At 35.7% G+C, this 14998-nt stretch overlaps 1 protein-coding gene across 4 annotated transcripts in view; it reads right to left on the reverse strand.

Moving 5' to 3' along the window:
• The window catches only part of MYOF (myoferlin), a 72939-nt gene that overhangs the window by 15163 nt on the left and 42778 nt on the right, over positions 1–14998 (reverse strand). For 3 of the 4 annotated variants that reach the window (XR_009964983.1, XM_062619444.1, XM_062619443.1), the window contains 14 exons: positions 14726–14857; positions 13005–13168; positions 11408–11522; positions 11000–11105; positions 10162–10304; positions 9208–9381; positions 8090–8201; positions 6898–6975; positions 4961–5142; positions 4710–4868; positions 4441–4539; positions 3975–4136; positions 3276–3441; positions 2580–2656 (listed from right to left, as the gene is read on the reverse strand). Coding sequence is in view for 3 of the 4 variants with exons in the window: in XM_062619444.1 (XP_062475428.1) it covers positions 2580–2656; positions 3276–3441; positions 3975–4136; positions 4441–4539; positions 4710–4868; positions 4961–5142; positions 6898–6975; positions 8090–8201; positions 9208–9381; positions 10162–10304; positions 11000–11105; positions 11408–11522; positions 13005–13168; positions 14726–14857 (1869 nt within the window). In the remaining variant the exon portion in view is untranslated. Of the gene's footprint in view, positions 1–1043; positions 1101–2579; positions 2657–3275; positions 3442–3974; positions 4137–4440; positions 4540–4709; positions 4869–4960; positions 5143–6897; positions 6976–8089; positions 8202–9207; positions 9382–10161; positions 10305–10999; positions 11106–11407; positions 11523–13004; positions 13169–14725; positions 14858–14998 lie in introns of all 4 variants that reach the window. The other variant, XM_062619445.1, reaches the window with a different exon arrangement.

A 14998-nucleotide genomic window follows, 5' to 3' on the forward strand; every position in this document is an offset into this window, starting at 1 on the left:
GTGATTTGCAAAACTTAGAGGCAGAATTTATGAGGTAATGTTGAATACTTTGCCGTATTTAAATCTGACTTTGTTTAAACACTGGTTTGTAATGCTGACAGCATGAAGGGCAGCTTGCGTAACTATGCAATATAATAATTTAAATTCCCAATTTAAAGCTTTTTTACAAAATATATTATGTAGAACTCTGAATCTTTCATCAAAGCATAGTGTTGGAAGAATTTAAATTAGTCTTTGTGAGTTTAGTTTTTGTTTTCAGTTATGCTTTGTTTTGTTTTTCCCTTGATATACCTTCAAATGTCTTTTCAAATTAAGCACTTGGTAGTTTTGGAAAAAGAGGTTAACAGAAAAATTGAAACCTTAAAGCTGTCTTTAAAAATTCCCAAAGCAAATAATGACTCTTCATGACTTGTTACTAAAAGTTGTAAGCAGGATGTGCTCACAGAATGCCAAAAGACAGAATGAAATGCCATATGATTAGTTTGAGATTTTGGAGTGAAATATTCACATGGTAAAGATGAGGTAACAGTTACTGTCTCTTTATTTTTTTTAATGTATCCCATGACTTCTTTGTAAATTGTTACACATGAAATTTCTGAGACACTAACACTGAACTATCAACTTTCTGAGCGTCTTGAAATTATGGAAAAGAATTAAGAGATACAGTGGGTCCCTAGAAAAGTCGGAATTAGAATTTTATTTACTGTAGATTTATTTTATTCTCCAAGAAGTAGGCTTTGAAAAAAAGTTTGTGTGGCTAAAGAATGCCTGTTGATTCTGGTGCTTTTAAAAAGCTGACAAAGAAAGACAATAAGGATTTAATAGTTCATACATATTGTACACACATAGCAAGACCTTTTGAAGAAGGATACCTTAATATTAGTAACTAATCATACTCGGCTTAGGAGCATCATCTACTCCAAAATCTCTCTATGGAATAATTGCCAAGAAAAGTACAGCCTCATGACCACATCACATCAACATTCTTCCCCCATCCAACCCTATTCTGGTCATCTCCATGCATTAGCTTGGTACATACATACATGCACTGTTGTTGGAGAAGCCATTTTGCCGAGTGCTGTTGACATACTGCTTAAACACTGGAAATTGGAATGTAATTGATGAAATTTTGGCATTTTGTATCCTCAGGGTGTTCTCTGCGTATCATTTACACTTTCCACAGTTGTACTTATTTAAATTTGAATTATTTTGAATATACTTTCCTCTCTCACATGGATGCTATCACTGTATCTAGTGTTATAAAATATGTGGCTCATATATTGGTCAAACTCTAAAAGAAACTGTGTTTCACTTTATGTAGCATTTAAAAATTTACACTTTATAGTTGAAATCAACTACACAAATTCAATCATTTTTGCCAGTGAGTTCAAAGTGCTCTTTTCTGTATTTTCTAAATCTCTTAACTTTTTTAAAGAAAATAAATAAAAATTCTCTGTGGCAGTTATAAAGCATTTATATTAGAACAGAATGCCTAATTCAGATAAAAGTTAGAGACTGCTTTAAATTAAATATTAATAACAGTTTACAGGTATGATGAAAGTAAATACAAGAATATGGTCTATGAGATATTTAATTTAAAGTCTGAAAATAATGGCATGAAGATAAAGAAGAAGAAATGAAGGAGGAACAGTGCAATCAATAATATATTCAAATAACAGCGAGAGTTCAAAAGTTTAAATTCAGTAGTATTTACTTTGGGACCTCTGTAACAAAACAAAAATTCTGCATTTCTGAAAAGTCAAAGTCATGGGTTAAGAGCTTGCAAAATTGCCATATTAAAGGGCATAACTTTTGTGCTTCCTTTAAAATAATAGGCCATCAGAAATTTACAAAAACACTTTCTACACAAATGGAACACTTTGCAGTCTTAAATGAAAACTTTTCCTTGAAAATGTTTTATCTGGAAGTTGTCTTCATTCACGTTTCAACCCAAAAGTAAAATTCTGCAAGCTGAATTATTTTTTACCTGGAAAGTAAAATTGTATTGTGGTGGTCCTGAAAGAATCAGAGCAGTACAGAGATTCACAAGGCACAACAGAAAAGGAGAGAAAAGATGTGTTAGTGCAGAAAAAAAAAGAAAGTTTCAGTGGTATCAGTTTTGGATAACTTCGTGTCAGTCATGAATGTGATAAAATGAATGGCTGAAGGTCTGTGTTACCATGGCTTTGATTCTGTACCCACCAAAGTATACACTTCCTTCTAGAGCCTTGATTTCTAGCTGCTCAGTCTGTGCAAGACCAGGCTGCTATTACCATTACTAGTGGATAACTGGGTAATGTTCTCTCATACGCTGTCAGTAGCTATTGGAAAAGTGAATTCATTTTAAAGCTACTGGGTGAACTTTACCATGCACAAAAAGCTATGGTTTTATGTTTACTATATGAAAACAGAGGTTAAAATTATTAACATATTTCCTTTGCTTTCTTATCACAAAGTAACTTTGTTCCATCTGGCTTTCCAGAAGGTTGCATACATTTCTGACAGTTTTCTGTCTACATAGTTTCTCAGAAATCACAGATCTAAAGAAGAAATTCGAGTATCAGGTTTCAAAAGATTACCTGAGCTGTTAGGAGTGGCTGGGTGTCTTCCATTTCAATTACTGTATCCTGGCGAGGTGCAGCAGAGAGTAGACTAACTGTAAGCCAAAAATTTTATTAAGGCAATATGATGTAGGAAAAATAACTTACTAAACATTTTTGTCAGATCTGAAATCCAAACAGTTATAGAAGATGCAAAATAATTCACTGGCTGTATGTTTGATCCTCTAAGGAAAGCAATTAGTTGCTATTTTCTGCTAAAAATACACAATATATTTTTGTGCAGTATATGCAAACATTTCTCAAACATATAGAATAAAAAAAAATTACTAAAACTTAGAAAATATATAGAGAGAAATATCAGCACTGTGTTGAGAGTGTTCTTGTTGGAATACTGAATCATTACTTCGGCACTCAGTGCAGGGGTAATCTGCAGGCGGCTGAATTCCAAGTTGATACTAAAGAGGAACTTCAGGGAACCAGCATACTAAGTCTGAGGCCTTGCCTTTACCTCCTGTCCTCTTATGCTTCACAGAATATTGCACTAATTAATACTCTGAGTTAGATTCTTATTTTTTGCTTTCAGATCACATTATCTCCAAGTAAGTACACAACACAAGTTGGCTATTCATTAGTACCGTAACAGAGTAAACACTGAATATAGGTTATTCTAGCACCCTGTAAGAAACCAGCACTTTTCATTTTCCAGCTACCTACCTTTCAGTTGTGGTGCAATGTCTTCTTTAGTAGTGTAGGGGTCACAGCGAAAGCTTTCCAGTAAATTAATAGTACACTGTCCCACGATGGGCTTTCGTCCAAATGGTCTGTGGTCTATTACTTTTATAACGAGAGATGGACTGTACAACTCTTCTTTTGGCAAGAGCTAAAGATGAAAAGTTAGAGTTTGTTACCAATTCAAACAGAAGGAAAATTCAGAATAAAGATTTCCCCCCTAAATTAGAGCTGTGTCTTCATTTATTTAATATTGAACTTCCATGTTCTATGGCTGTATGGTGAATAAAAATTTCTAACCTTAGATTATGATTCAATAGAAGTCAGTAAGAATAATTTTAATTGCCTCAAATCTTGAACTTTCCTGACTCTTGCACAGCTCCCATCCTAGCTGTAGGAAAGTAGCCACACACCTACTGCAAAGGTAAATTGATGCCTTTTCAAATAAATACATATATAGTGTACTGGAGTGTATAAAAAAAATTGTATAATTTATCAATGACTGTACGAATGTGTTTACATGATCTTTATTATAGTTTTCAGGCTCAGTAAATTGCTCATGTTAAGACAAAAAGGCTGCGCAAGTTTTTCTGCTTATTCTTGCATAACATATCCTTGACCTTTAAAAGTATGGAATAATTGATTTTGCTATAGATAGCTAGTATATAGTTTTTTGCAACATACAACTTTCATGAAGAGAACAGAAGATGGAAAATTTGGTGTCTTTTTGAGGTTTTTGATCACCACAGATTCCACCATTTCACCCCCACATTCCACAATGAGACTTGGAGACATAACAGGGGCCAGTTGATAGTTTTTCATGTTCCGAAGCCCCCAGGCCAGAATCTGTAAAATAAAATCCAATGTCAGCAGAAGTGAGTGAGATACCAATATGCTTAACATGATACTCAAAAAGTAGGAAAGAGGAAATAAAGTTTTTAAAGTAATAAAATGTGACTGGCAAAATATTTCCAGCTCATTGTTCTAGGAAAGTTAATGGAAAAAAATGAAATTCAAAGACACTTAAAGAAAAAAATCCCCAATATTTCTCATTACGAAATATTTATTTTCTTGAAACAAATACACAAATATACTATTTAGAGGATAAGATGACTGTATTTGCATTCAGGTAGTTTAAGAATAAACCAACCTCAACAGCAGTGAGTTGAACTACTGGTCTGATACCTTGAGGTACCATGTAAAGCTTTGGCGCTCTTTGGGATGGAAGAATTGGAAGGTTAGTGCCAGCCTGTTAAGACACAAACATGAGTATTAGTTTCTTTCGTCTTCCTTAAATGAAATAACTTGTCTTAATACCAAGTATTAAGACAATTCTTCACATTATGACTCACTGAGAAAGGATATATATCATATTATATATGTGTACACACAAAAGAATTATATCTAAGAAGTATATACCTTGTCTCTTAAAATAAGTTCTGCAGCAAAAAGAATGTCTCCACTAGCTTTGCCGTTATTTGTTACAGAATACCAGAGCAGTTTTGGTGTGATGTCCTCTTCTGGGATTAACTTGACCATAGGGGAACAAATGCTTCTTCCAAGGAATTCATCTTTACCCTGCAACCAAAAGTAGCAACCATAGACATTAATGTTATTCTCAATCAATACACATAAATGAAAAGCAATCAGTGTAAAAAGCATTCACCTACCACTTGGTCACTGTCAAAAAGTTCAATAACAACATTAGGTGGGTTTTGGGCTACTGTCTGTGGGTCCCCATAGATCTCAATTTCATTAAATATGAGAGTTTGGTCCCATGTAGGATTTAGAGTTGAATGAATGATCTCAGTTGTTTTGCTTTGATGAAGGAAGGAAACGTGAGCATATGGGTCTGAAATATCATATAAAGATTAAAAGCATAGTGTTACAAACAAAACCCCATAAGGCACACAGCACAATTTTATCAAATATAATGTTATTTTTCTTTTGTCATTACCAGCTCTATAAGCTATTCTATGTAAAACAAAAGCCCATACACTCACATAATTTACCTTTAATAGAGCAAATTCCATTGGATTACTAAACATTTTCAATTATACAAGTCTCAATTAATAGTAATAAATGAAATTGATAAACCAGCTTGCAAAGCAAAAAGAGAACCTGAAAACTAAAGTGAAACACTGGCTATACAAATCTCAAATATGGTCCACAGAAACATTTTTGTTGCTGTTGTCTCCATTGATACACAACTGTGCAGCCTCATAAATAATACAAAGAAATAATTCTAGTTCTGACTAGTTGCCAGACAGCAAATGCTCCCAGGCTATATTGCTCAGATCAAGCTTTAGTTTCAAACATGATTATTTATAGCAACCTCTTCTTGTGAAACAGCTGAATGATTAAAGTGGTCTAGCCCCAGTGTTTGGCAGGTCTTTAAATCATCAAGAGCTCTATAGAAGGTATCTGATGATGGTCATTAACATTTCCTGTACAAATTGCAATTACTAAGAACTAGGGGCTATTGTAAAGGTTATCTTTAGGTCAGTTTCAACAGCTTCTGGCTAGGTACCTGATCAGAGTTTTACAAAATTTGGCTAACTCTTCAAACTAGCTTTAGAGGAAAATAAAATGTAGATCTGCTAGTTTATGTGTGACTGCATCTTAATTCTACATATGCAAATTAGTGGCATTTACTATTGTTTCTTTGTATTGCTTTGAAGTGCTGTGCATTGAAGTAAGACCAAATACACACAGGCAGCTGTACAAAAAACACCTCATTGCAGAAAACAGCACTGAAATATCTATAGGTTTCTATCTTCTGTAACAAATTAACACATGCATTACACTTAATTATTAATGAAAACAGGGGTAAAAAGAAGGTTGCAAATAGAGGTTGATGGTGAAAGAAAATTCTGAGCTGCCCAGTTCATCTGGATCTTTGGCTGAACTTATTTAAAATGTAAAACCATATGCTTACAGAATCTAATTTCAATTTGCACTCTGATTTCCCTGTGGAATTTTAATTCTAATTAGCAAAAGTTAAATACTTGGTAACCTGAGTATTGAATTAGCTTGACTGCAAAGATGCCAAATGGATACAACACTGTTGGAATACCTAAAAGGTGGAAATTAAAGGGCAACAGGTACACTTGCATAAACAAACAAAAGCCATACTTATTAGGAAGGCACAGTGTAGTTTTCTACAAGGTCATCCCAGTGCTAATGAATATAAAATACTGAACACAGAGATGCAGTTGGTGACATAGCAGCTGTTCAGCTTTCTTCATCCTTGTTTTTATGCAAGCTTCCTTTAGGACAGTTTAGGAACTGTACATAGGCTTTGGTTAGAAGGAGAAACTAAGGCATAGGGAAGGGATGGGTCATGGAATTCAGACCTGTGTTCCCATTCCCATTTCCATAACGGAAATTCATTGGCAGCAGCAGGTGCTGCATATTCAGAGCTCTTCTTTTTGTTACAGTTTAGGATACTAACCAAATCTGGATCATATGTAATGCAGCTGAGATTTCCTTTATGGTATTAGTTTCAGCAGCACAGACCTTATGGATTTAAGATATTTTATAGCTAAATCAAGATGCTAGCTCGTTGCAGAATTGGCTTTTCTGCACCAGCAGGATTTTTCCATACCTGAAAAACTGTCTTTGTCCAAAGCCATGAGGTTTCTTGCCTGGTAGACGTAACAGCGAAGATGGTAAGTATATACTCCTGTATCAAATAAATAAAGAGTACAACTTCATTATACATGCTTCTTTTCTGTAATGAAGATATCCTGAGTTTATAAAAATGCCTTACTCATTTTAACTCAAGCACAAAGACTGTAGTAACATTTCTCCTTTTTTTTTTTTCTACTGACAAGTGTACTAATACCAGCGAGCTAGCACCTGAGAACTTCTGTTCCAGCACAACTTAAAGCAGAAATGAAAAAAAACCCAAACCAAACACTAATGCAAGAGTTGTCCAAACCCAGGACAGCATGTGGTTAAGTTACTACAGGTTTTCTTTAAATGATGTCAGCCTTTCCTTGGGAAAATCTAAGCTGCTCATAGCCTCAATGAGTTGAAAACTCTGAACTCTGGCAGGAAAAGGTGCCATTTTCCTCCTATTGTGTTCATTATTAAAAAGAAACCATAATAATCTTCCTCAGCTTCTGAAAAACAAGATTTAAGATCTAGGCACCCATTCCCAGCAGGGAGACCAAGTTCTGCAGAGTCCAAACAAAGACAAGCCTTAGCAGTGGATTGGCTTGGCTTCTATTCTTGTTAACTAACAAACACTGGTGGCTCCCATCTCAGTGTCCCTGCTTTTGTGAATCCCATTACAGTGATTCCAAGGCATTTAAAGCCAATCCAGGTTGGCAAAGTTACAGTTTTGTTCACTTTGCCAACTCAACTACATGGTCTTACTGCTTCCTCTGATCGGGCATTTATCTGACCCTGAATTGAGCTGGTTAAGTGAGCTAAACCAGCAAAAAATTAACCATTCATACATCTTCTCTGCTGGCTTAACTCCCTGTATTGTTATGGAGGTACCTTAATGCTAAAAATGCTTCATTTGAGAAAGCCTAAAATTCAGGTACTGCAGTAAGCTTTAGAATTCCTGTCCAGTACAGGTTTTAAAAATGTCTGCATGACAGTGGGCTGGAATACTGAAATGACTAACTGAAATTTTTCTTTCAGCAGCCTAAATAGGGCCCAATTAAGGACTAGACAGTAATGGTAACAGAGGGTAAGCCTAGATGTGAGCCACAAATAACAACAATTCTGTTTGAGACCAGGAAGAAATGGACATGATTTTTAATAGGAATTATTAAAGAACCTACTGTCAAAGTAGCAGGAAACAAGTGGTGTGTTGGCACCAAACACCTTTGTTGCTGACTCCTTGTTTTTTTCTGAACTCTTCCCTTCTCCGTCATCAACACTATTGTCTGCTCCCTGAAGTTATATACAGAAAAAAAAGTTACTCAGTATTTACAAATATAGAAGGAACTTGATTAAAATCGACTGTGTGTGGGAATATATTGGTTTCAGTCTCTCCTCTAGGACAAGAAGAAATTTACTTTAAAAGGTATTTAGTCATGCCCAAAGGTAATTTCTTGATGTCATTGAAACTGTGCAGAAATCAGATCCAGTCATTTAAGCTTACTATCCAAAATGTCTTTATCCTAGCAATAGTGCAGGAAATACAGTCAGAAAAGAAACTGAAATAGGAATTTTTAAACTCTGTGGAAGCAAATTAAGTGGGGAAAGAAAATGCTATGGGTGAATCATGGATTGCCATTTGGTGCAAAAAAGAGAAACAAACCAAGAAAAAAAGTGCAAAATTTTGTTAATGTTATACAATCAGAATCATTATTTTAGAAAAACAACGTAGCCTTCTCATTATTTGCTCCAGTTTGCATTTTGGTAAATAGAACTTATCTATGAAGCTGTTTTAACCTGAAAACTTGCGGAATAATTACATTCTGATCATCTATTTATGACATATGGTGTTCTGGCTTCTCCAGCACTTTGCTATCCTTTCCTGTGTTTGGTTGTTTATATATACAAATATTAATCAGGAACAGCTATCTCAGTGCCTGTTGTTTCTTGTGTTGATGCTAATACACCTAAATTCTGTGTGTGAAAAAGCTCAAGGTACCTTGTCACTTTACTTCACAGGAGGCTCATGTAGTAATTTGGCCTTTTGCGCTAAACCTCATGTAATACTAAAATTTATTGAAAAATAAAGTAATAAGCATGTTATGCAGGAGTTCCTACTCTGACTTTAATGGTTCCTTTCATATTCTAAACCATTTAAACAATATAAACTGTACTAGTTCCTCAGTTATATAGCAGTCAAACAATTCAGGGACTAAAATAGCTGATACACATAATTGTTTATTTACTGTAAGTTAACGTATTGAACTTTATAAGACTTTTTTGATACTCTGTTGCTTACCAAAGCACCTTCAAGTTTAAAGATAGCTGCTGCACCATGTGTCTCTGAGGGAGCCATTTTTCGTCTCCATCGTCTTCGACGGAAAGTATCAGAACTGCGTTGTTTCCAGTGAAATTTCCAACCAATCAAGGAAGTGTATTCCCATCCTTCTTGATCTTCATATGATGGCATTCCCTGGAAGACATAAATCTGTATTATTCACAGTGGTGGTGTCCTGGTTTTGGCTGGGATATAGTAGTTTTTCTTTCCAGTAGCTGGTGCAATGCTGTGTTTCGGTTTGAGAATAATGCTGATAATGTATTTTAGTTGTTGCTAAGTAGTGCTTACCCGAAGTCTAAGACTTTTCAATCTCTCATGCTCTGCCACTGAGGAAGGGCACAAGAAGCTGGGAGGGAGACAGCCCGGACAGCTGACTCAAACTATCTAAAGGGATATTCCATCCCACAGCACGTCATGCCCAGCGTATAAACTGGGGGGAGTTACCTGGAAGGGACTGGTCACTGCTTGGGTATCAGTCAGTGGGTGGTGAACAACTGTTTTGTGCCGCACTTTTTTATTTTTGGGGAGGGGGCAAGGTTTATTCCTTCCTCTCTATTTCCTTTTATTATTATTGTTGTTATTATTATTATTGCACTACTATTACTACATTTTACTTTTACTTCAATTATTAAACTGTTCTTACCTCAACCCATGGGTTTTTACATTTTTTGTTACAGTTCTCCTCCCCATCCCACAGTGGGAGGGAGTGAGTGGGTGGCTGCATGGTACTTAGTTGCCAGTTGGGGTTAAACCACAACAGAGTCCTTTTATAAATGTAATGAAAACACTCAGCACTTGGTCTGGCAGGCATAATACCCTTATAAACCAAAGCTGGAAACATCAATTTACAAAAAGATGAAGAAAAGGAATATAATGAAAACATGCAGCCTCTGACTGCATCTCTCTTCTGCTTACCCTTCCTGCTGTTACTGGTTGAATTGGATCCCTCTTACGTTTCCGCACCAGTCTTCGTCGTCGATGTGTATGGTACATTTTCTCTGCAGCAACCCATGACTTTGGTTTAGTGTCCGGAGGAATAGTAATTCCATATTCCCATCCTGAAATTGATTATTGGTACATTTTAGAAACACAAGCAAGACAGAAAAAGAAAAACCTGACTTTGCTAAAAACCAAAACCAAATACTGTTACTAATCCACATTTTACAGGCCTGCTCCTAACCACTGCATTAACTTTGGCCTTTGGAAAAACATTTTTGAAACTTACTTAAAGTAAGGATGGGCTCTATTTCCAGGCACACTGTTTATACATGGAGTTTTCCCAACTGGAACCTCTCATCCATTGTTGTTTGCATTAGCCCTTCTTTGTTTATTTTTTTTATTTTCAAGGCTTTTGTCTCAAAATTGTCATCTGCTGCTGCAGCTAAGACCAATGTACAGTTTCTTAGAATATGTGATTTTCTCTCTAGTAGGCACTTATGAATGAATTCATTACATAGACTGTTCAGAAGACTGGTCCTTTTTGACCCAAGAAAGGCTCAATGAGTGAGTTTGATGGAACGCTGTTTAAAATGGAAATAGAAAAAGATGCCGACAGAGAACACTTTCCAAATGTAATTTTATCTGATTCCTTAAGCGACTGTTATCCAAATATTTCCTTGACGTTCTTCCATAGGGCAACCACTGTTATGCTCAGGACATTGTTACAGTCTTGACATGTGCCCTCCTTCAGCATAGACTATGACAGATTGTCAGATAATCAGCAAATAATAAGCAGATAAACAGTAAATCTTACCATGCTCATCCACTGCTCGATTTAAATCAGATTTCCAAGCATCATCTTCCCACATCCACCCAAGAGGACATGTGAACTCACGTGGTGGTGGAGCTTTTTCTCCATTCTTTTATGTAGGCAAAACATAACAGTTCTGTGCATTAATAGATTAAATACAGAATCATAAAACCATAGAATAGTTAGGGTTGGAAAGGACCTTAAGATCATCTAGTTCCAACCCCCCTGCCATGGGCAGGGACACCTCATACTAAACCATGTCACCCAAGGCTCTGTACAGCCTGGACTTGAACACCACAGGGATGGAGCATTCACAGCTTCCCTGGGCAACCCATTCCAGTGCCTGTGTAGCAAATCCTAGAACTCCTTCTCTTAAACCTCCACTTATCCAGTGAAAAGTATCATTCTCACCACATCTGTGTAACTTTCTTCAGCTGCTTTCCATTCCCCTCCAGGATAGCGACTCTCATTTTCATATACTTCATCAGTAAATTCAGTATGACCAGCATCAGCTTCAGTTAACAAACTGCAAATTCAAAGCAAATACATTATTAAACCAAATGCATTTTAGTTAGCTACAGAGAACATATAGAAACAAAGTACAGAATGTGCACATATGCTGCAATTCTGTACTGTCCATGTTTGTGAAGTTCTTTTTATTAACAGAGTACAGTGTACCCCTCATCTATATGATGGCTACTTATTTCCCTACAATGTCTGCCTAAAATTGAAGCAACTCCTGTGGTAGTAAGCAATAGGAGGAATATTACTCATATAATCAGTGACTAGTAGGAGTATTTTAACTGCTGTGTTATTCAGGATATGATTTCAACAATTATTTTTAGAAAAAAACAAAAAAAAAAAGAAATCACATATTTAAGTGTAGGAAAACCCAGACTGCACACAAGATTTATATGCATATCTGATTTTTGTATATCTAGCTATGACCTAAAATTTGGCAATGTACTTAATTTTTTTTCCCTTTATGCTGTTGACAAGACAAGCAATCAGTTGGCTAGTATTTTTCTAACTTGTAAGTAAAAGAAATAAGAGAACATTAAATCAAATAGAATAGCCTTGATTTCCATTTACTGGGATTCAGAAAGCACGAAAGTCTGTTCTAAAATGCCATCTGCTGGTCAAATAGAGCCACGCAGATTATTTTTCAATGATGCAACACTTACGCATTTTAACAGCAGCATTTGTTTCATTACCTGAGAAAATATCTTCGTGTCTCTTATTGCTTTTCTTCATGCCATACTACTCATTGTAATAAAAACTATGCATTGAATACGAAAATAACAAACTGATACTGTTTTAAAATGGATCAAATAATAGCACATATTTTTCTGCACAGTTTTTCTATAACAAAAGTCTGGTATTATTTTTTTTTTTACCACCAGAACACACACATAATTTAGAATAGGCTGAACCTGTTAAGAAAAGAGAAAACAATCTCTTTCTCATACTGGCTTTTGTTTATGAAACTAATAATTTACCCAGTGTGGTTTAAAGTGTGGCAACACAAATAGCTAAACTCTCAGGAGGTGAAAACCTCTGACAGAGCAAGACTGAACCTGCTAGAGCTGGGGGAGGATTAACACCTCAGGAATTCAGTCTGCCAGGAGAGGAATTATCATATGGCAAGCACCACAACCTCAGGCTCTGAAAACAACCATTGTCTTGAGTCAGTTTTAGAAATAACCTGTGACAGTTGCCCTCATTAAACAATGGAACTTCTCAACATTTAGTGAAATAAATACAAAAAACATCCACTGTATGTGAATGACCATGCAAATCCTGTAATGGTGTTATTTTACTTTTTTAAAAGGTTATTAACTAGCTTTGATTATTGGCTGGTTTTTGGTGTCCTAGAACCTAGAATCTTAAAACCTCTTTCTCAGCCAAGAAAACAGGTAAGAGCTTTCTGCTCCACACTCTGAGATTAAACTCTTTTATTCCTGCCTGAAACTCCTTTAGTCCTGACATAAAATAAAAAATATCTGACCTTCTCTCAGGAACAACCATCCATTCTCCTTCCCACTCCCAGCCCTTTGGGGGTAGAAAGTACTCTCTTTTCAGCTTGATTTTTCCTGTGACATCTGAAAACTTGTGGCGACCAATGAGTCCTGAGGTACCCCATTTTCCAAAAAGAAGAGCCTGATTTTCATACTGTTTGAGAAGACAGAAGAAGTCACGACTTTTGGAATAATTAAAAGCTTTTAGGAAGAGAGAAGAAAAACAGACAAACAAACAAAGACATTTATATAACTGTTTAAACTGAAACATTCTACTGTTCCTTCCCCTTCTCTGAAATTAAGTACTCCTTTCCCACATTACTCTGCAATGTAACCATTAATTTATTTCTTCTTTTTCATCTATGCTGTCTGGCAAACAATAATTCTACTGCTAAACAAAACTGTCTTAGTTGAATGCCTCTATACAACGACAAGCAAACTTCCTCCAAATTAAAGCTTTGTTAAGCAAAATTCAATTACATTATTCAAATGAGTTTCTTTTGTTCCCTAAATGTATGATCCTCTCATTCTTTTCCATCTTAAATCTCTTCTTTACAATCTCTTCTTTCATAACGTGTAAAACTGATTCATAGTCTTATCATGGAAGCTACTGGGAGCATAATTCTAATGTCAGCCCAGTTGATACAGTATATTTCCTGTTATGCTAATGGGATTATTTGTAATTTATGATGGTCTTAAGTTTTCTGCTCTTATTCTTGTAAAATTGTGGGACTGACGTTTGAAGAGCAAAAAATAAAATATTCAACAGCTTCTTTATACTTAAATAATGGCTTTAAACATTCATTGTCTATTTTAAGTGACCTATGACAGTCCTACTAAACATTAAAGCATAGAGGCAATAGCGATACAAGCCTCTGTAAAAATGTCTTCTTTCATTAGCTATTATGATGATACTGGATTATATGCAGCATTAGGTGATGTAGCATACAGAAGCCATCTGATGCTCACCATTATAATTCAAAATCTCTATTATACACTTGGGACTATTTCAAGCATTTTATTCCAAAGTTGTTAACTCTTACCATTGAAACGTTATTGTATTATGGCCTTTTGTCAGCAAAATCTACTGGGTTTGACCAGTTTTTCTTAGAATCATAGAATCATAGAATAGCTAGGGTTGGAAAGGACCTTAAGACCATCTAGTTCCAGCCCCCCTGCTATGGGGAGGAACCAACTAACTATGTCACCCAAGGCTCTGTCCAACCTGGCCTTGAACACCGCCAGGGATGGAGAGTTCACAGCTTCCTTGGGAAGTTTACTGTTTTGTAACAGTAAATTTTCTACTGCTACAAAAGAACCATTATTAAGCAAAACCACTTGTAACCAGTACCATTTGTAGAAGTGAAGAAGCAATTAAAATATAATGGTTATTCACATGCCAAAACATAATAGTCTAGATCCCAATCTTAATTACACTGATAAAAATCTAAAAGAAATGCCTTTGAAATCATTGGCGTTAACCAGATTTTCACCTGATTAACCAGTTCAGAATCTGCTCTGCTGAAGTTCATCTGGTAGGCACAATGGACTTGATCTTAATTGCCTTGAATGGGGTCTAATTGTTTTGGTATAATAAATACTACTCCCCCTTTCTGCCCAGCATGCAAAAATAAATATGTTAAAAGAGCTCCAATTTCATTGAATTCCTAGCACATCCAGGTTTAAAGTAAGAAAGCAATGATGGACATACCATTTCTGCAAAAACACTGAATGTTCCCTCTGCAAAGCTATTGAACTTCTTTTCAACTGCACTGAGCCCAAGCCAAATGTTAATTCGCAACTCCACAGGCATTTTGACATCTTTGGTCTTGTCCTGTGGGTACTGGCATAGGAACAAAAAAGTTACTTTTTGTTATGTTATGCAGGTATTGCAGCTTTCGGTGAAATATAAACAATAAACTAGAGATATGAATAACATGATTTATGACATGATTATTTATCTCTTCCTGTGCTGCATTTCCTC

Source organism: Pezoporus occidentalis, unplaced genomic scaffold, assembly GCF_034315485.1.
Source record: "Pezoporus occidentalis ecotype Australia unplaced genomic scaffold, CSIRO_AGI_Poc_V1 ctg210, whole genome shotgun sequence".
In the NCBI taxonomy this organism is placed as follows: domain Eukaryota; kingdom Metazoa; phylum Chordata; class Aves; order Psittaciformes; family Psittacidae; genus Pezoporus; species Pezoporus occidentalis.